This window comes from Hibiscus syriacus, unplaced genomic scaffold (assembly GCF_006381635.1).
Source record: "Hibiscus syriacus cultivar Baekdansim isolate YM2019G1 unplaced genomic scaffold, ASM638163v2 tig00113124_pilon, whole genome shotgun sequence".
Classification (NCBI taxonomy): domain Eukaryota; kingdom Viridiplantae; phylum Streptophyta; class Magnoliopsida; order Malvales; family Malvaceae; genus Hibiscus; species Hibiscus syriacus.
The window spans coordinates 490690-514593 of NW_024063444.1; the positions used below are offsets into that span (position 1 = coordinate 490690).

At 32.4% G+C, this 23904-nt stretch overlaps 1 protein-coding gene and 1 long non-coding RNA gene across 2 annotated transcripts; both read right to left on the minus strand.

Annotated features, from left to right (window-relative positions):
* Window positions 1-4918: 4918 nt before the first annotated feature.
* On the minus strand, window positions 4919-6437 carry LOC120185652. Its single transcript, XM_039189820.1, has one exon. The coding sequence runs from the start codon at window positions 6043-6045 to the stop codon at window positions 5080-5082; it is 966 nt and encodes a 321-aa protein (XP_039045751.1). The 5' UTR covers window positions 6046-6437; the 3' UTR covers window positions 4919-5079.
* Window positions 6438-19291: 12854 nt separating this feature from the next.
* Window positions 19292-19724, minus strand: LOC120185801. Its single transcript, XR_005522154.1, has 3 exons — window positions 19619-19724; window positions 19420-19462; window positions 19292-19337 (listed from the first exon to the last, which is right to left on the minus strand). It is a non-coding gene; the product is annotated as an uncharacterized LOC120185801 (long non-coding RNA).
* Window positions 19725-23904: the final 4180 nt, after the last annotated feature.

The window sequence follows — 23904 nt, forward strand, 5'->3', positions numbered from 1 at the left end:
TCTGTGCTTCAATCGAGAGCTGACACCTCTGTGTAGCCAAAAGTGATTGAGCACCTCTGTGCTTCAATCGAGAACTGACACCTCTGTGCAGTAAAAAAAATGACTGAGCACCTCTGTGCTTCAGCCGGGAGCTGACACCTCTGTGTAGCTAAGATGATTGAGCACCTCTGTACTTCAATCGAGGACTGACACCTCTGTGCAGCCAACTATGACTGAGCACCTTTGTGCTTCAATCTAAATTCTGGCACCTCTGTGCATTGGAATGATTGAGCACCTCTGTGCTACAATCTAAAATCAAGCACCTCCGTGCTTTTACAAATGACCGAGCACCTCCGTGCTGTGGCCTGAGGCGAAGCACCTCTGTGCTAGGTTTAGCACTTGTGCACAGCTGTGCCACAAGCAGGTAACAAGCACTATCATGCTTTACTCAACAAAATGAGCACCTCCGTGCTTTTAGTAAATGAACACGCACCTCTGTGCTCTGATACCAAGTGTCACGGACTTAGCCTAGTTGGTTCGGTTGCTAATCCGTGTGGCACTCGAAAGGGACGCTTCCCAACCAAGGCAGCCTTAATCTCGTAGATCTGATCAAGCATAAACAAACATCGCGTTAGATCTTTATAGCCACATGGTCCTTCGACCAATAATCCGAGCCCGTGGGGCATAGCGGATGCACACCTCAACCCTCGGACTTCTCCGAGAGAAAAATGTTTTATTAATAAAAGAAACATCGGGTTACAGAAGACTCACCCACACCACCGATTAGGCCGTAGGGGCGGCCCTCGATGGTGTTCACAAGACACGTACCTTTACTTGTGGATCAGCTCAAACTCTACCGGCTGTCCACCCCTACATATATGCAAAAACAAAATAACAGAAATGCTACCTATAGACGTTGAAATGCTCGAACAGGGGACAGTAAGTCATACCCCCACTCCCTACCTAAAACATTAAAATGCTTGAAAAGAGGACAAGTTTATTCTACCCTGCCACTAGGCCCTATACATGGTTGGCCTTGGCGTACCTACCCGGTTGTGGCCCCATAAAAGGGACGGTCACGACAAGCTCACCTCTGGCCTCTTAAGGACAATAGCTTCAATCCAGCAATGATACACTCACTTCCAAGATATACATACATGCATACATACATATTCATGTATATGTTTATAGGATTTTGAAATGATTTTGTAGTAGTATGCATTGATCTTATACATGGTTTTGATTTGTTTGTCCATTTCAACAAATTAGAAATGGTGGTTTTATCACATGAGCTCAATATTGAATACACATTGCTGCATTTATTTTAGTTTGAATACACATTGCTGCATTTATTTTAGTTTGCATTTCTTACAACATGAAGAAGACTCTGCCAGCACCATGGACATTTTCGGGACCCAAGCAAAATCTAAAAAAACGAGCCCCTATAGAATGAAAGCATATTCCGTTACTTCGAATAATTAATTGAATATTTTATTATTAAACCACATGAACATAATTAAACTTTGTCAAACGCATTATGTTTTTGTTAAGAAAACACTTTAAATACAAATAAAACAATAATGGCAGCCACTAACTTACTATATTATTTTTATTATTTTGTGAAGGTGGCTCCCTCAGCTGGAGCTCATGCTAATGCCACGAGTCAATGTTTCTTGTGCTCTTTATGTTTCATATGCATTTAGTCGTTTGTGCATGCACTTGAACACATTGGGAGTGACAGGTACCCTGACACTCTCCATATACAATTTGGGGGATAGATTTTAATGGCTGCTGCCCATTTTCCTTCTATACACCTCTCTTGTTAAAGGAAAATAGTGTTTTATGTTTGATCCTCACATAGAAGCTCATGTTAGAAATAAAAGTGCTCAATGATATTCTGTCCTGCTGAAGAAGACTAAAGAGCAGATGAAGTTGTGTATTTCTTGTCTATTTTTTGTAATGTTAACAGCATTTGCTAATGTTTTTACGTTGCTCAACTCGTGGTGTATTTAAAATTTGTTGCTTTCAAATTCCTTGTGAATATTGTCTCCAGGTCATGGGGGGTCAGAATTATTTTTTTTAAAGTGAAAGTTGTCTGAGTGTGTATAGGGGTTTCGGTAACCAAGTCCACATGCTCCTTCACAACTCCACCATGGTCCTCATAATCCTTCCACTATCAAACAAACTCTCCGTCACCGACTTAAAGATGCATCCTCATTCATACAAGTCATGGGTCGGATCAGAATTTTGACCCACTTGAATTTGACCTGAAAATTAAAACCCACTATATACACCTGACTCAATCCGATATGAGTTTAGGAAGATCTCATCTGACTTAAAACTTAAACCGATTTTTAAAGTTAAAACTCACACTTGACCCACTCAAATATATAAATATACAAATCTTATTTTTATTAGATAAAATAAGACTCTAATTGAAAAAGAAACATTAGAGAGGGGTATTGTTGCGACCATCTTTAAATATAAGAGACAATTATAATATTATTTTAAATTGGGTCATATTTTCACCTTAAATTCAAATCTAAACCAACCCTGTTCTTAAAAAATATTCAACCCAAATTTGAATTTTTAAAATAAAAAATTGACATGATCAAGTCAGGTCGAAACCTAAACCCACCAAATTCGAATCAAAACATGCCTAATTCGGGGTCAAATGTACATCCCTAATCATACTAAAACTGTTTTAGCACCAGAGTTCTAAGCTTTCCATAGATTTCAGGCGACTTGTTAGGATGTCTGAGTTTTAACTCCTACTTTAACCAGCTACATTTTTTTAATCTGAACCTTAAATAAGGTCTAGTTTGGGCTTCCGAAATCGACAGCACGTCTTCAGTGAATCAATTAATTTTGGTTTGGTTTTAAAACAGACAAACATACCAACAAAGGGAGTTGTATCCCATTAATTATGTGTATCTGTCTGCATCGTAGTATCCTCTAACTAATGTTGTGGTGTTGTTCCAACTCAATATTTAAACAAATCTGCCGGGACCATTATTACAACTTTATTTCATTCTAAAATACACAAATCATAAATGTTGTCCTCTCCAACTTATCATTTTTAAGTAGTGTGGCAGACATAGTTACCGCTTCAACTAACACCTAAACGAAGCAATCAAGGTCATACCAGAACATAAACAGGCTTCGGCAGCTTCATAAAGCCGCGTAAACCGAAACAACACTGTTATCTCCACTGCAGGCGTGTCTGCATGGAAATAAAACCTGTTGGGACACTCAGTTAATAGTTAAAACCTACGCCTACAGCTTCCTCTGCATCTGCATTAACATCAACACATGCAGTTTGACCGGATGCCCAAATTCTAAGCTGTCAATTCTGTAGCCATTAGCAGCACTAAAGATGGAAGCTTGGCCTCCTACTGCCGTTTTGCACACAAGTTCTGCAAGCACATTAATGACTGTGGCGGTTCTATGAAAGTGATATCACAAGCTGCAATAGTCTACACATCAGATCCCAATCGCATGCACTTGGGTTCAAAAAACAAAAAAAACACATTCTAGTAATCTCTGCTCTTGTTTGTTTCTATCATCTGTGATTGCTATAAAGATGATATGTGGGGTAACATTGTGCCTATGACTACCACTAGCTATTTTCTTGTTCAAAAGTATATGAAAGTAGCCCAAATGTGGCAAGGAAAACCACTAGGATTACTCGTCCTGCAAACACATGCTTTCCCGAAAATGCAGTTTTACATAGAAGGTGAAATTCCGAACAAGAGGTTGGAGAATACATGCTATATGGACAACTAAAACAATGACCATGGCGACACTGAAACAAGCTCTATCAATGTCATGAGACAATATTGTAGTAGTGCAACTACTACCAATACCGAGGGTACAAAGGGAAGGCTGGCATCATATTGTTTTTCTTCACAATCTAGCATAGAGCACTGACAAGTTTGGTAACATACTGGACTATGAAAGTTATATGAATGTGATACCATAAGCTGATATAGTCAAAAAACCAAAGCCCTATCATATGCATGGCCTTACAAGAACACTTTGGTTAAAACACATCCTGCTATAGTTTCTACATCTGTAGTAGCTATAAGAATGATAATTGGCGTAAAAAATTCATCTTGGTGGACCATGGTTATGGCAGAGATAAATACAAATACAGCAAGGATGATACTTAACTGTTTTCTTTTTCTACAGTAAGAAAGTAGTCTTATTTAGCAAACAAGAAAATTAGAAATCTTCTTGAAGAAATCTATGCATATGGAAGAACTCAAGAAATTAGCAAGTAAAAATGACAAGATTGCTGAACCTGGACATACATACTTAACCACACTACCCATAATGAAATTTTAAGTAGAAAGTAAATAGAAGACTGTTGATGCCTTGAATAGAATGATCTACATCTTAAATTATATGTCGGCTAAATTAATTGGACTAGAGCAATTGAAGAGAGATTATTCAAGCTTCAAATATTTTAGCTAATACATGTTGCAGTAATGGCTGGACAGTCTTGTTCAACAACTCTACACTTCCCAATTTCATGAATTCCATCTGAAAATCTTGGAATCTGCTCCACCTCCTCTAAGTCTAGACTTTCTTACTGATATAATATTCTTTTTTTAACTTTTTATAGCCAGGGTATGCAACAATTACTGATTTTGCAGTCGGAACTGATTTGAAAAACATAAATTTTTATCTCGAGCCTCACATTGCCATGTCTAAGATTTAAGATTTGCCTCAAACCAAAGAAAGTTGGAGTAAAGCTTAAACATCAGCTTGCTTTGATTAGAAAGCAATCTTCATCCTACATTTTCACAGAACCAGACAACAAAAGTATATCCGAAAAAACAAGGCACCCCAAGAAGAAGAAAAAGGGTTTTTATTCCTTACGAATGAGACAACTGTAACCAAAGACATGGACCAGAATCATTTCGGCTAAAATGCACACCACAATGAATCATGAAAGCCTACACACACAAAAAATAATCCTATAATTATCCACACTACAACCGAGAGGTTACCATGAACAAACCACCAGAAAAGAAAAAGAATATGTGCGAGGCTTTGAGCAGAATAATAATTGACTGAATACACAGAGAGAGGGGTTCAAGGCACATATTCGTCCTCAAGAGTTGGTTTAGTCCGAGTGACGGTTGCCGACGGTGCCTTTGTATCGCCAACGGTGGTCATATGTAGTGCTTCTCCGGAATCGGCAGCCTTTTCCATCTCTTGCATTTTCTTTCTCTGCTTGCATTTGCGTGCCCAGATTACCAAGATCCCCAACAATGCCAGCAATGCCACTCCACCCACAACAGAACCAATGATTATCCATATTCTTTTGCTATTACTCCCCCTTCCCTCCCTTTCCGGTGGCGGAGTCGGCGGCGAAATCGACTCGGTAACAATCGACAAATGCCCCTGGTGGATGGTGGAACACTCATTGGGAGCCGTCAAGTTGCTGAATTCGACCAAACCATGTAAATCAAACCAAATGCACTTCCGGACTGACCCTTCCGGAACCGATTCCACATTCAAGAACCTGATTTTAATAGGACCCCTAAATGCTCTTAAATCCAATTCCGGCAAATTTTTAGCCGACAAATCAGAACCGTCGTAAGCAAGAAGACCCAGAACGGGAGCGAGGTAAGTGTATTTTTGAAGCGGATAATACTGTAAAGACCAATTACCCAAGTTTTGGTAAACCAAAACCAGGCGTTCGACATAAGGTTGCTCCACAACTCCAATGGGGATCTGGAACTCTTTGTACATCGCCACCCCTCTGGTCCGCAAGCTACCACTTCTCAGCCTCATTGCTGCAATCTGAACCCCGGTTAAATTAGAAGGAACAACACCGTTGTAGAGCACTCCCGTTTTAGGCTGTACAAAGGCCCTATAGGCATAGTCTTGGAGACGAGCATCGAGTGCTCTAGCGGCAGCTCTAGTTGAAGATGCATTAGTATTGGAAGACTGAGCCAGTAGAGTTGGGACCAAGAACAAGAATAAGCAGAGAAACGAAACGAGCATGGCGAGACTCGGAAGCAGCAGCAAGGAACCACCGGTGTTGAAATTCATTTACAATGCAAGTGGACAGGCGGCATTGGAGCAAATTAGTGGGTTTGAGCTTTTAAGGAAAACATAGATTAAAAAAGGAAATTCTGTCAAGGAAACAGATCCATAGTTGGAAAGGAGAGAAAAGGGGGAGAGGAACTTTGGATTCTTTTTTTGTTATCGTTGTACTTGTAGAAAAAGCTCTGAAGCAAGCAGGAAAGGGGGAAGGGGAAATACTGTAAATGGGAGAGCAGCAGTATAAGTATTAGTATTAGTATCAGCAACAATCCTTAGAGTTGATTGAAAGATAATACCAAATCTAAATCAGGAAGATGAAAAGATACGGGAAATTGAAGGGGAGGTACGTACAGATATACCCAGAATTTTCAAAAAAGAAAGAAAAACGCTCTACTGCATGTTTATATAAATGCCAATGTACAAAGTCACAGACAGACGAGGACAGGAGGAGAGAGCAAAGAGAAGAGAGAGAGGGTTTCCTTAAATATACACTACAATTATTTTATTTACAGGTTGTTTAAAGCACACTAAAAATAAAATAAAGGGTAAATACACGGTTTCTCACTCTACTTTACTCTCTCTTATTTTGCTCACGAATTTTCAATTTTCTATTTTACTAACTAAACTTTACAGATTAAATCATTTTACTCACTATGTTGTTAACTTTTTAACGGAGTTATGACGTGGCACATGAATCAAATGACGTCATTTAAAAAACTCAAATTTAATCTAAAACGGTGTCTTATGATAGAGTAAATTTAATGACTTATGATGTAATTTACCATTTTCCTTCTCTTTTCCATTTTTCTCTCCGCATTCAGTACGTCATTTCATTTTAGCCACCGTCAACCATCGTAGACGGTGATCGTTCGGTCCCAAAATGAGATGTGTCTGTTCGTCTCAACCCTGAGTCTGGATCTAGTAGTTGTTTCAACAAAAAATATCCCAAAACCCGTGAATTAGATTGAAACATTTCAGTTTTCACTTTCAATCTCAAATTCTTGGACTTCGGAGCAACTTCCGACAAAATAGAGGTCGGATTCGAACTCACGACGTCCAGACGAACGACCTATCCCATTTTGAGACCAAATGACCACCATCCATGGCTGATAAGTGGTGGCGGTGGCATCCAACCACCTTCTATTTTTATTTTTTATTTTATACTAATAAAAAAAGTTGCCGTTAGAGAGAAAACGGTGGAGTGAGCAAAATGATTCAATTTGTAAAGTTCAGTGAGTAAGTTAGAAAAATTAAAAGTTCGATAAGCAAATTAGGAGATATAATAAAAAATGAAAATGTGTAATTTACCCCAAAATAAATTTGACCCGAAAATTTACATCATTCACAACCCGACCAAACTCGAAAAATATATACCTTCATCCTAACCTGAACTGACCCGATTTTTTGAGATAAAATCTGAAACCCGATCCGACCAGACCCGAAATAATAATAAAAATAGTGATTTAATTGATAAAATAATATATAAAAGGGTATTATTGTAATTTTCCTAATATAAGGTAAAATTATATTTTTTTGGGTCGGGTCAGGTATTTTCACCCTAAACATGATCTGACCGACTCGAACATCACCTTTAAAAAAACTCGACCCGACCCGAACCTGATTTTTATTTTAAAAAACCGACCCGATCAGGTCGGTTCGGGTTAGAATTCGGCAGGTTAGGTCCCATCCTCATCCGTGTGCCCACATGCTTGCTTTTATGGGTTTTTTTAAAGGATGGGCATGGGTCGGGTTTGGGCCAACCCGACTCGTGTTTTTGTGATAAAATCTGAACCTGATTTGACCCAACTCAAAATAATAAAATATATTTTTATTCAATAAAAACAATGATTTAATTGAAAAAAATATATATAGAGTGGTATTATTGTAATTATTCTTAAATAGGTAAATTATTTTTTTTCGAATCGGGTCGGATCTGGTATTTTTCACCCTAAACCTGAATAACCCGACCCGAACCCAATTTTTTTTAAAAAACCTGACCTGATCGGGTCGGGTTTGAGTTCCATGCCTATCCCTAGTTCCCCCTTTCTACTTGGTGTTTTCTTCATCCTCTCCTGGACGCAGTTGAACTGAAAAATTTTGCAATCTTTTTGATCGGACTAGTTGTTGATTTTAGGATGGAACTTTCATAAAATCATTTTCAGAAAGAAATCTCTGTAATCGTAATTAAGATATATATATATATATATATATATATATATATATATAGTATGGAGTTTGTGTATGTATAGGATTTTGGTAGCGTTTGGGTTTGTCCAGATGAAGTTGTATATAATATATAAATCTACACTACAGCAAATTGGCTTATTGCGGCGTTTTTTTTTACTTCTAGCGGCGTTTTTAACGCCGCTAAAAACACATACGGCGTAAAAAAAACGCCGCTAAAAAATAGCGCCGCTAAAGTTTGCGGCGTTTTTCAACAAAAAACGCCGCAATAGGTTACAACATATAGCGGCGATTGTTCAACAAACGCCGCAAAAAGGTATTGATATTTAGCGGCGTTTATCATTAAAACGCCGAATAGGTGTGATATTTAACGGCATTTGGCAGACAAACGCCGCAATAGTCGTGATGTTTAGCGGCGTTTTCTACAAAAAGTCGCAGTAGATTTTATTTTTACCGGTTTCTTACAAACGCCGCAGAATATGTATTGAGATTTTGCGGCGTTTTTATCAAAAACGCCGCTAACTGTATGGTATATTGCAGCATTTTTGTTACAAACGCCGCTAAATACACAGAATTTAACAATTCTAAAAATTATACTTAATACCCCAATCTGTTTTTTCAAACTGTTCCATTATCTAACAACAAAACAACAATAACATCAAATCCAATATAATAAATAAAAGTTTTCATTAACGTAATATGGTTAAGTAAACACGGTTCAGTAACATTAAATAATGCTCATAACTAAATGAGGCTACGATGGTGGATTGAGGTTGCGTTTTTTGTATCATCAGCATCATATCATTGAGTCGTTTTTCAAATTCTTTACATCTCTGTTGATATATTCTTCTCTGTTCTACCGCTGCTCTCTCTGTGATGTCGCTGCTTCTCTCTCTGCTTCCGCTGCTGCTCTAGCTGCTTCCGCTGCTCTCTCTGTTTCCCTTGCTTCATTTTCCGCTTTCAAGTTAGCCATTTGTTGATCCATCTCAGCCAACTTTTCTTTAAACGACCAACTTCTAATTGGGAAGATCGAGACTGTGATGACATGTATCTAATGGCATGAAGTTCAGCCGCTACGCTTGTGCAAACACCTAAATGTGTTGAAAATTCCAATATTCACTCACCAGATGTATTTTTCAAGATACTACATGTACTGATATGCCCGAATTTCCTTGACAAGTCTCGTCTGTATTAAGGTTTATCCTTCCATGCTTTGGAGGCTGCCACGCAATTTAAAGAAAAAATATTAATCAACTGAACAAGTTTTCTATTTGCCATCACCACCTCCTTCATGGTAGTGATAATATTGAAGATGAATATTAGTCAACCGAACATGTTTTCCATTTTCCATTTACACTTTAACATTTAATCTCTAAAGACTAGCACACTTCTAATGCACCTCAAACATATTATGATAATCAAAATTAGCATGTTGAGACACTTTTTTCTCTTTAACATGCATGCAAGCGTCTCTCAAGCATTGAGTGCTTAACTTATCATGTTCTTAATATAATATTAGCATGTTATTCATTTCTACGATCTAACCTTTTTAAATGTTTTTTAATAGTTTAGGTGATTATAAGATAATATGATTCATTAGTTTTTTAATTATTAACAAAGCACACACACCATAAAAGATACAACTTCTCGAACCTCAAATCTTAAAAAAAAATAACACTCCCTTTAACTGCTGAAAGCACTTTTATTATATATATATATATATATATAACACATACTAAAAACGTAAAGTTTATCACATACAACCATGACAAGACTAATAACCATACAACGTTGACTATCATTTTACACGTAATTAACTGTCGTAACATAAATGGACTTTTACTTGGTAGTTGGTATCATCGTGCTCTTTCGGTGATATTTTTTTTAAAGTTAATTACATCAAATATTATCGAACTTTAGATATTATAATATTTATAATATTGACATTTTAATTTGTTTAATTATAATATTGAACTTTGATTTTGTTTCAATTATATCATTGAATCGTTAAATCGTTAATAACATAATAATATGGTTGACGACTGCCAACATAGACATCTCACTAAAATGATGTCATTTTGATTCGACCACTAACAATTTAACAACCCATTAGAATAATTGAAATGAAAATAAAAATTCAGTATTATAATTGACAAAATTAAAAATTCAATAGAATAAATGATACAAAACATAAAATTCAGTAGTATCTGATATAGTTTACACTTTTTATCTCGTTTCTAATTTTCAATTAACATCTATGTAGGGAAGTAAATCAAACATTAAATTTAAAATTAGTTGTTCATATTCAGTATCGATACTATAATAAAGTATGATACCATAACAATGTTTGATATTTCATTTAATTAAAGAATATTGGTACTTATCTTGTAGTTTTATTATTAAATATACACAATATCATTACTCATGAATGGTATCAATATCAATTTGATGAGCATAGAATCGGATTTAATCTGATTTAACTTAATAGGATTGGTTTAAAAAAAAATTCGGGTCAAATCAAATTTATATATAAAAAATTCGAGTTTTAGTTTGAATCAGATTTGAAGTTAAATAACTCTACCAGATTCATATACTTAAAAATAAAATAATTATTTATTTATTTTACTTTTTTACTCTCTTCCCTTGCGCAGAGCTCGACGAACTTGAGGATTGAGTCCTAATTAAATTTCAACTATATTTGTAAATCCTCTCCAAGTCTCACTCTTCCAAGTTTTTTTCTCGTTACTTTATTGGTTAGAAAAAAATTAAATTTTAATTTTGTTGGAAAAAATTTGATAATTTGAAGCTTTGAATGTGAAATTGATCCAATTTGTTGAGGAAAATGTGAAACCAATTATCGGTTCGTAAATGTGCAGACGTACACGATGTGGGTAACATGAATGTCCAAATTGATCTATCTCTTTGTGGACTTGCGGATATTTTCCTCAAATAGAGAATATCTTTTCAAATTCTATTTTGGGATTAAAAGATAAATATTAAAAGGTTCCTTTAATCAAAACTGTAATTTTGGAAATTGTTTTAATTGCTTGATTCTCATTATGCATTAGGTCAAAAATTTCCATTTGTTCACAATGTGAACTCCCTATAAATACCGTGTTAACCTACTAGGTTAATCACAATTCAAAAACCAATTCAAATGATTCTTTTCTCTAGTTTTTGGTGATAGGAGAAGATAAGGAATAATTTGATCTCGCAGTTGTGCTACTGTACTCTGTCATCTCATGGTTGCATCCTGGGAGACAGTCGACCAAAGATCTCGAGCAACAAGGAGATTGAAATTTGTCTTAAGGAAACTGCATAATGCAGGCCTTAACTTATTTCTATTCATATATTTATGGTTTTCTATTCATATTATTAATCTAATATTTTACAAGTTATTACTTGTATTTGTTTATTCTGATTCATGTACACGAATTTTACGACGAGATCATGTTGAGGAATTGAATGTCATTTGCCGCACTTGTACGAATCACCATGGAAGCAAATTGTGGATCTATAAAATATTTGATTTTTCTTTTCTTTTCGTCTCGGATTGCTATACCACTAACAATCTTAAGATAGACCCTATCTTCTACTTTTCTGGAAAAAATCCGAGACGATTCGGAAATCTTGGAAAAATTGAGATAAACAAATAAATTCATTTTCGGGATTTATTTTGTTGTTTTAACGGGTTTGCTTATTTCAAAGTAGTCAATCTATTTAATAGAAATTGTCGTTAAAATAACGTTGGTACTAAGTTTGAAGATAAAAATAAAAAATAAAAAAATAAATGAGATTGATTTGAATCTACGCAATAGTACATGAGCTTTTACAAATTGTTTTACAAGCTCACGTAGGAACAACTTGTTGTAAATACACAAATGCATGGTGAATAACGCATGGTGATTTGCCTTTTCTGTAATAAAAGAAATAAACCTGATTCTTTGATTATAGGAAAAAAATTCCATATGTGGCTGTTGCCTATAAACATAGAGCAATTAAAGAATTAATGTGATAGTATTTTGAGAAATATCATTATAGTAAGATCTCGTCTATAAAAGTGCATGTAAGCACTAATCATTATATTATTTTATGATATTATTACTATGGTATATTACTATATAACATTTGGCCAATTAATATAGAATATTAAATATTCATGAATAAATGTTTGAGATAGCGTAGTAGCCTTTCACTCGTGTAAATGCTGAAATACAAGGGTCTCCACTAATGGTGCAAGAGCCCTTTTCTTTCGAGCCTTTTTGTAGGTTCACGTAGGAATCCATGCAGGCTTGTAGGGGCTAGCACATGGGATTGGTGCATAAAACCCCTTTTTCCAAATGGGATTAACGCATGTTTTAGCAAGGAATATTAAATATAATTTTCTGTTATGTTATAATAATTATTGTTTGTGTTTTTAAAAATACTATAAATTTTATTATTGTACTAATAATTTCTTTGAAAATTTAGTAGATACAAATGGATTCGGAGTTTAATCAAAACCATTTAATTATTGGGTTGCCAAATAAAATCAAAAGATTAATTCCTTTTGATTATTATTGCCAAAAACAAAATCAAATGATTAGTTCATTTTTAATATTGAGTTGTCAAATTAAAAATCAAAGGATTGGTTCCTTTGATATTTGGCTGCAGAAACTAAAATCAAATGATTAGTTCCTTTCGATTATTGGTTGTGAAAATTATAATCAAATGTTGTGATATATCTGTTTCGGGTTTTTAGTATTACTAGTCCCGTCAGTTAACAGAATAAAGGAAATAAATCACTAGATTATTTCATCGTTAGAATCTTGTGTTGATTCTAACTTTGTAAGGAAAATAGATGTTGAATTATTTATTGGAAATATGAATTTTTTAACTTTGTAAGAAAATAAATTATCGAATTATTTCTTGAGAATCGTGGATGATAATCCTTTAAAAGAAATAAATTATTAATTTATTTTTTGAGAATCTTAAATGATTCTATTTTGTAAAAGTTAATAAACTATTAAATTTATCTTTTGAGAATCTTAATGATTCTATTTGTTAATTTATTTTCTTGGGAATCTTGAATAAATAAATAAATTGTTGAATTTATTGATTTTATTTTTAAAAGGAAAAATCATTGAATTTATTTCCTATTTTGTAAATGAAATAAATTGTTGAATTTATTTTCCTAAGAATCTCACTAATTATGATCTAAAAAAGGAAACAAATATATAATTTAATTTATTTTGTAAATGAAATAAATCGTTGGATTTAGTTTCCTATTTTATAAAAAAAATAAATCGAAACAAATCGTTTGATTTATTTTCCTGTTTTGTAAAAAGAAATAAATCGTTGATTTATTTTCCTATTTTGTAAAAGGAAATAAATCATTAGATTTATTTTTTTTTGTAAAAGCAAATAAATTGTTAGATTTATTTTTCTTTTGTAAAAGGAAATAAATCATTAGATTTATTTTTTGGGAATCTTGTATGATTCTTGTTTATAAAAAGAAATAAATCGTGGATTATTTTCATGATTGTAAAGAAAATAAATCAGTGGATTGAATTAATTTCTTGGGAATCAAATATGATTATATTTTAAAGGAAAGAAATAAATCGTTAAATTTATTTCTATAAAATCTTGATATGTTTGTAAAGTGAGATTTTGAACGTAAATTTATTTTGGAAATTGAATTATTGTTGTAATAATAGGTTTACATGATCTACTTTTACAAACAAGAATGAATAAATATTTTATTACCTTCATTAGTGATAGCAAAAAGTATTGTTATATATTTGCTAAAGAGAAAAAGTGAAGCTATAGAGAAATCTATTCTCTATAAATTCAAAGTTGAAAATCAACTTAATAAAATCATTAAGATGGTAAGAAGTGATAATGATGGTGAATAAATTGAACCATTAATTGGTTAATACTATGCACAACATGATATTATTCATAAAGTGACACCATCGAAGGGTAGTAAAGCGGAACAATTAATTCTTAAAAAGGAAATGATGAACGTAATGCTAAAAGGTTCTGAGTTATCATAGAACATGTGGGGGAAGCTATTTTTTTCAGCACCTTTTAAATAAGGTTCTCCCGGAAAAATTGACAAGACACCATATGAGTTATGGAAATGTAGAAAATCTTTCTACAATTACTTAAAAATGTGGGAGTGTCTTGTAAATATAATCACCTCATTATCAAAGGAAACAAAATCCCAAATCGGTGGATTATATTGGCTATGTAGATTATAGCAAGACATATCGACATCTTATGTATGAATCAAAGAATCCTGAGATTCACAAGAACACGATAACGAAATCAAAGAATATCTCATTTTTTGAAAATATATTCTCTTATATAACTAAGGAAGATGATTGAAGATTATCAATAAAGATAAATCTATATGTTTAACGAAAGGTTGAAACAAAGAGGTTGAAACAAAGAGGTTGAAATCCTCAAGAAAACTATTATAATCAAATCCAAAATGGAATAAGCGTTTGTAGCTCTAGACAAGTCTAGAGAATAAGTTGAATGACTTTATAATTTCTTGGAGGATATTCTTGAATGACCAAAGTTTGTGCTCACAATATTCATATATTGGTAAAGCACATAACTTTATGTATAATGGTAAGTTGAGATATATATATCATTAACACAATACCATTAAACAACTGATCTCAAATGGAGTTATCATTGTTTACTTTGTAAGATCAAAGGATAACATCGCATATTCACTAACTGAATGGTTAATATTGAGATCAAATTGAGAAAACATCGAAAGGATTGAGACTAAAACCCATGAAATGAAAGGCTTTATGTGAAGGAAAACCCTACATTGTTAACTGAAGATCCCAAGATCTAGGTTCAAAGGGACAACCTAATTGTATAAACCATGTGTGATCACTGTGGGGATTTATTATCCCAAGTTTGTTCCTATGATGTAAACAGTGATCAAATTGGTATAGGCTAAACAAAGCTTTTAATGACCATTGTGTGCTTTGAAGAGTCGAGAAACATAAGTCACCTATGTGAGAGTGAAGTGGGGCCGTTTCAAGAAGACTATTGGGAATAGTTCTTTCAAACTCTTGCAGAACCAGGTGATGTCCACGGCTTTAAGGACATACCCATGAGAACTAAAATTCTTATCAGATGGGTAGTTGTGTGAAGTATATCATCGTTTACACAAATTGCAAAACAATTCAAGGACATCATGTCTACTGGTCAGTTAATAAAGTAAATATGTTGTCACATGGGAATGTTCAAGGAGAACACCTACCTATCTTATGCAATTATCGATCGTACAGTCTATCACCACATCAAGTCAAAATGATTTTGATAAATGACCAATTTCATTCATGTGGGGGATTTTTGGAAAAAAAATTGATAATTTTGGAGCTTTGAACGAGAAATTGATTCAAACATTATTGAGGAAATGTGGAACCAATTGTTGGTTCATAAATGTGCAGACGTGCACGATGTGGGTAACATGAATGTCAGAACTGGTCTAGCTCTTTTTCGGCTTGCGGATATTTTAACCCAAATATGATATATTTTCCTCAAATAGAAAATATCTTTTCAAAATCTGTTTTGGAATTAAAAGGATAAATATTAAAAGGTTCATTTAATCAAAACAATAATTTTGGAAATTGCTTAATTGTTTGATCTCATTAATGCTTCATTAGGTCAAAAATTTCCAATTGTTCACAATGTGAACTCCCTATAAATATCTTGTTAACCTACTAGGTTAAACACAGTTAAAAAACAACTCAAAAACCAATTCAAAAGAATTTTTTTCTCTAGTTTTTGGTGATAGGCGAAGACAAGGAATTGTTCGTGATCTCAGTAGTTGTATCCTGAGAGACAGCCAACCAAAGATCTCGAGCACCAAGGAGTGACCGAAAATATGTCTTAAAGAAAATGCGTAATTGCAGGCATCGACTTATTTATATTCATATATTTATGGTTTTCTATTCAGATTATTTAATCTAATATTTCCCATGTTATTAATTATATTTGTTTTATTCTTTATTCATGTACACGAATTATGATGAGATCATGTCGAGGAATAACATGTCATTTGCTGCAACTTGTACGAATCACCATGGAAGCAAATTGTGGATCTATAAATATTTAATTTTTATTTTCCTTTCGTCTCGGATTGTTAAACCTCTAAAAAATTTGATTTCTAAATTTTAGATAAAATGTCAATTTGACTTTAAACTTTACATAAAACACTAATTTAACCCCTAAATTTTATAAAAAAATTAATTTAACTTCTAAGTCAAGTCAAAGTTCACATCATTGATTGTCACTCATCACTTTCACCGATCATTGTCAGTTGCTATTACCAGTTACTATTAATCACCGTCATCGACTACCATTGGATCGTAAAATTTTAAATTCACCCTTTTTTAATCTCCCGAACGTAAATCTAATGCTTTTTTATCAAAAAAATAAAGAAAAAAATACTAGATAGTACTGGCATAGAAGAATAAATGAAGAGAAAAAGCAGGGAAATGAAGTGCAAGAAGCAGTGGTTGTTTTATTGGGTAGTTAGAAAGTGGTAGGCTCGTGATGCTTTGGCGTCGTCTTGTTAAGCGTCGGCAATGAAATTTGGCACTTTGTTTCTTTCTCCTCCGCCCCGCCCCCCACTCATTATAATTACTAAATGTCACACTCACTGCAATCGCCTAGGTGTAAAAAGCTCACCCGACTTATAAAACTGATTGAAATCGACTCGAGTTAAAACTGTTTTTGACTTGTGCTGTGACGATTCAAAACCGACTCGAGTCGAAACTGGTGTTGACCTGAACCCGAATTGGACCTGGAAATTATGGATCTGAACTCGACTTGCACCCGACCTGAGAATGACCTGAACCCGAATTGAACCGAAAATATGATACCCGAACCCGAACTGCATCCGACTGATATGAACCCGAACCCGAACCCGAGATTGACTTGGTAAATAACTGATATTACCCGACCTGTTTTCAACCTGACCTGTTATGAACATGACCTGCAATTAACTCAACCTGTAAATGATCCGACATGTTAAAGTGATCTGATATTGTCCTGACTTATAAATAATAAGTTATAATTAATATAATTATGTTATTTTAAATGTATAATAAACTTATGATAATTAAATTAATATGATTACTTTTTGAAATTTAGTTTTTATATTAATTATAATTTGTATATTATAATTTGATTTTTATAATTCTAATTCTATATATTATTTATAATTCTTATATTATAAATTTTATTATAATCACTAAATTAAATTTAAATATTGTTTTATTGAACATGATTTTATTAAATTATTAAATTAAGTTAAAATATTCATAAATCTAATTAACTTTAATGTGAAAATTAATTAATAATTTAAGTATAACTTAACTTAAAATTTTAAAATAAAAATTTTAAAAATATATTAGATTACTATACTTTAAAAAATTATACCAATCACTCTATTTATTGATTTGTAACAAAAAAAAATCATTTCATCGTTATAGCATTAACTAAAATTTTACATTCTGATCACTCAATTATAAATAGGTTCAAAAGTTGGTCACTCAACTTTGGATTTGATTCAATTTTGTTTGGTGTTTTTTAAAAAAAAAATCTTCATGGAAGTGATGGTTCTAAACATTAGCTGGGAATAGAAAAAATTGAAGCTTATGAAGTATGATTGTAACTGTTAGGATGCTTGCAAGCAGACACATACACATTACAGGACTGAAGTAAATTAAAAAGTAAAGCAATAATTGCATATTAAAAACGTTACTTGGAATAGTAAACAAATAAAAAGTAAAAGATAAATGACTGAAGTGGATCCATGCCACAAGAATTACCAAGTATCATCTTCAGCTAGGAAGTTCTAATGGATAAAGGAGAGAAAATGCAAGTAATATCATCACAGTCAACTACATTCTAGGAATTTTAATCTTATGACAAAATTGTAAGAACTTGTTGAAGCCGGACGGGCATCACAGATCCTGCTAATATAGTGATAGCTGAGTAGAAAACGGCTTGGAGCAAAGGTCAATAAATAATGTTAAAGATTCTGATGTATGCACAGATTCTTTCTCACCAGTTATTCACAGGCTTCTCAGTTACGCATTTGGTTCTTCATTGTCAGCATCATCCTCACCATCTTCATTTTCATCATCATCATCGTGGTCAGCAATGCAATCATTCTTGGAGTCATATTGACCATCATGATTTCCACCATCTTTTCTACCTAGCTTGGCGTATTCCTCAAGTGATGTAGAAGGAAAAATTTCACCCACCCTACCATTTTCTTTGTTGGCCTTGGTTTTCGATGAACTTTTGGAACTACTTTTATTCATCTGTTACAAGCAAAGGTGGATCAGCATTAAGGCATTTGGCAGAATAAATTACCAGGGAATAATAAAAGATCGTACTTAGGTAATTTACTTTGCCAAAGTGTACGGTATACATATTAGTAGCTATCAGATACCAAGTTCATTGACAACGTTGATATATCAAGAATAACTTCAAGTACATATATCCTGCTCAGCTAAGAAACAATTAACTTAAAAAGAACAGAACATATGTTTAAATTTTTGGATCTCAAGTTCTAAACTTGCCGATGCAGAGGTGTGAAGGCAAATTTTGCATGTTACCTTTTTCCTTGAACAAAAACACTGGACTGAATCATGAGAGGCATAAGAAGAAAGTCGCATGCCTTATCAAGCTGACAGACTGAATTGTTTATCTAACAAGGATACATCTTTTTTATGAAGTAGGTAACAGCCAGTAGCAGTTGTGGATCTAAGGTTCAAATACCAGCACACCATTGGGTCTTTCCAAAAGGAACCATATCATCTCAATCAATGTAAATCCAATTCAAGAAAGACTTCTATAACTTCTAAGCATTTAGTTAACTCTTTCTTTCACGAGTCATGTCAAGAAATTAGCATAGAGGTGTAAGCAACACAGAGCTTGATTCACTAGAACTTATCAATAATCATGATTTAAAGTTAGAAAAATTCAACCTAAATCAAGAAACTCATACTTAAATCAATGTGGAGTCGTAATTGGACACTTACGGCTCGTAACAATGTTCTTCTATCCCTCTCTCGAGCATTTTTAATTGCCTGAAACAACATTCAGGAAAATCAATAGACACAAATATAACATCTAAAAAAAACCACACCAAAACAATTGCACCAAACCAACCTCTTCGAGCATCTTTTGCTCTTCCTCCACATCTGCAGAATCCCTGTGCGAGCAACACAATCACACGTTCAATGTTAGACCTTCTGCCCATAATATGCATTGGAGACAAGAAATCAAAAGTTCCTCAAAAGATTCAAAATAAACCTCCAACTATTTGATCAACATGACATCGACACTATGTGCGTATGGATCTGTTTACCTCTCTCAATAAGTGCTAAATCTGCACAAGCACTTAAAACAGCAACAAATGTGTAAGCATTAGGCTGCACTCCTTCCTCCAACATCTGCCGAAAAAGATCCAACGCCTCATTCCACAACTATTTTGAGCAAACCAGCGATTAAACAAAGTCAGAAATTTTCATGCAAAACCCAGAAATCTAAGCATCAAAAGAAACCCATATCAGATCAGAACATCAAAATAAAAAGAACAAACTTTCCACTGATTCGCAATCAACCAAATAAGTTACGTAAAGTGAACAAAGTCAACACCTTTTCTATAGCTAAAAGAAGCCAAAAGATCTAAACAAACATAGAAATCAATCAAGGGAAAGAGAAGAGAGATGAAGTACCAGTTTTGGAGTGCAAAAAGGGAAGAAAAATTAGATTATTGAAGGAAATGGCTAAAGATGATGGCCATGGTTTTTTATGTTAGAAGCAGACGTATCGGAAGCCATGGTTATGTTAAATCATCACGCGGAGAATGATGCTGATTTTGGTGCCCTTGTGGGTTAAGCGAGGGAGAAAACCCGCTTATTTTTTAATTTCATTTGACATTGTAATGTTGTCTATTAGTTTTAAATGTATTCAATTTAGTCCAAATTTAATGATTTAATATATTAATTTAAGCTTCATATTTAACTTCAATCCAAATTTTGAATTTATAATTTATTAATTTAAGCTTCATATTTAAAATTTGTTCAATTTGATCCTTATATATTTTTTTCAATTCATTCAATTAATATATGTTTAGATTAATAAATTAATATATAGTTTATATATACTATATAGTTTATATACTAATGAACTATATATATAGTTTGTATATATCATATACTATAGGTTATATATACTAATGAACTATATAATATATAGTTTATATATACTAATGAACTATATATAATGTATAATTTAAATATACAATATAGTCTATATATATTATATAGTTTATATACTAATAAACTATATAATATATACTTTAGGGTTTAGGGTTTTTATATAGTTCATATGTAAATTATACTATATAGTATATATAGTTTTTATATATATATATATATAGTATAAATATACTATAGTATATATTTATAGGTCACATGTAAACTATATAGTATATAAATATCAACTATAGTATACATATATATATAAGTCATATGTAAACTATATAGTTTATATATATAGTTCATATGTAAACTATAGTTCATATGTAAATATTAACTATAGTTTATATGTAAACTATAGTTCATATATAATATCAACCTTAGTATATATATATATTTATATATAGTTCATATGTAAACTATAGTTCATATATATAATATATAATATAAACTATAGTTTATATAAATAATATAAAATATAGTATATAAATATAAATTATAGTATGTAGTTTATAAATATAAATATAACCCTAAATCTTAAACCCTAAACATATATACTATATATATAAATTATATAATTATATATAATAATACTATATATTTATACAATACAATATATATTTTTTATAATTATACATAGTATATAAATATAAATTGTATAGTTACATATAATTCATATAATTTATATATAAACTATGTAGTTTATATATAGTTCAATAGTTATATATAAACTATATAATATTATAATTTATACATGGTATATAGTTTATACTTTATACATAATATAGTTTATATATATATATATATATATTAGTTGTTTAATATATTTAAATTTTTATTTGTAATTTTATATTTGTTCAATTTAGTCCTCCAAATTTTATTTGCACCTGAAATTGACACATACTTATTTCTATTTTTAAATTGGCCCATAACTTTTTAAATGGGTATAATTTAGTACTTTTTGTATTAATTTTAACCTCAAAATTTAAAATTATTTCGATTTGATCCCTTTTGTGTTGTTTAATATTTAAATTTTTATTTGTAATTTCATATTTGTTCAATTTAGTCCTTCAAATTTTATTTGCATCCGAAATTGACCCATACTTATTACTTATTTCTATTTTTAAATTGGCCTATAACTTTTTAAATGGGTATATTTAGTACTTTTTGTATTAATTTCAACATCACAATTTAAAATTATTTCGATTTGATCCCTCATCAATGTGTGTTGTTTAATTTATTTATATTTATATTTTTAATTTCATATTTGTTCTATTTAGTCCTCCAAATTTTATCTACATATGAAATTGATCCATACTTATTACTTAATTCTATTTTTTAATTGGACATAACTTTTTAAATGGGTATAATTTAGTATTTATTTGTATTAATTTCAACCTCACAATTTAAAATTATTTTGATTTGATCCCTCATCAATGTGTGTTGTTTAATTTATTTAAATTTTTATTTGTAATTTCATATTTGTTCAATTTAATTCTTAAATTTTTATTTTTCATAAAATTGAACCATAATTATTTATATTCTTAGTAATTTACTCTAAATCATATATAATTACAAATTGCAATTCAACGTTCGTGAAAGACGAAAATAATTAATCCAAAAATAAAAATTAACCCGATTTGAACTCAACCCGTATCTGATAGAGATCCGACCTGAATTTTATCTGCCAATGATGTGACCTGATCTGAACGAGATCCGCCTGAAGTCCATCCGAACCTGAATAACCTGCTTTTTAACTGCTTCGGACCTGAACTGGCAACGATCCGAACTGAAAATGACCTGACATGAACCCGATCTGGATCTGGTGTCAAATCAACCTGAAAATAACCCGAATTGATTTGACCTGACTGAACCCGATCTGGATTTGGTGTCAATTTACCTGACTTGACCTGTATCCGATTTACCGACCTACGAGGATCCGACTGAAACTGAACGATTACCCGATTTTACAACCCTACAATCGCCATTGCTTGTCCACCCTAAATCTTTGTCTCCATTTCTTTATTATGTAATGTCCCGCACAGTCATTTTCATGGCGATGGGTTTGGGGTTAAGTAAACTCATCTTCTCGAACATGAGATATTTTCTTATTCTTTGTTTACGTTTATACCTAATGCGGTAGGTGTTGTCATTTGTGGGTGAAAACCATTGCGCAAGACATGAAAATAAAACCCTAATAATCCTAATGGGAACTCACCACTATCGAGTGGGTGTAATTTAATGTTGTTTCGTTGCAGGGGGATTTCACTAATTTCTAATGAGGCTTAGTCGATTAGATGATATAAGTGTATCTAGAAAGAAGAAAAAAAAGCATAATATAAAAAAAAATCTCAAAATGTTTGATTAAATAGTTATTTTGATATCTATTTCTTTAAATATTTTGGCCTCGAACATTTTTTAAGATGAAAATGTTCCTAATGTTTGACTAAATAATCATTTTAGCTCTTAATTTTTTTGTAGCATTTTGACTCCAAGAGTAAAGACCTTTATTTTGAAGCATTGATCGTTTGTTAACTAACAATTGTTGGAAAAAATCGATAATTTTGGAGCTTTAAATGATAAATTGATCCAAACAATGTTGAGGAAAATGTGGAACCAATTGTTGGTTCGTAAATGTGCAAACGTGCATAATGTGGGTAACATGAATGTCCAAACCAGTTAAGCCCTCCGTGAGCTTGGAGGTATCTTAACCAAAATTTGAAATATTTTTTTCTTAAATAAAGCATACCTTTTTAAAAATTCTGTTTTGGAATTAAAATGATAAATATTAAAATGTTCCTTTAATCAAAACGGTGATTTTTTGAAATTGCTTTATTCATAGTAATGCTTCATTAGGTAAAAAAAAGTTCAATAGTTCACTGCTAACTCCTTAAAAACTACTTTTAAGGTGTTTTTCACTTAATTTATTATTTGTTTAAAAGCTCATTTTAGGATCATGTAGTTGCATATAGTTGCATTAGTGGTGGTGGTGCTATTTTATCTTGTAAAGGTGCTGAATGAGGGAAAAGTGGTTGTTTGTGTTGTGCAGGAAATAGCAAGCAAAAGGTTGAATTGGGAAGGAATATCGTTACATCACACGTTGTTGAAGCAGATTGAAATGCCTTGGCATTTCTGGCGCAGAAAAAGACAAACATATATTTTATAAAAGGACAGTTGGCAAGGCACGTGTCTGATGGTTATAACCACATGTTAGGGACACTGCCACCTGGGAGGATAAGACTCACGCCCAAGGAGTGACTCTAGGGGTATGATGGGTAGTTTGATTGTTAAATCCTATTAATACCCTTGGATATTTTTTATTATTTAATACACCTCATAGGAGAGAGAAAAGATGACAATTTAACCATCTTCAGCTAGATTTTCTTTACCT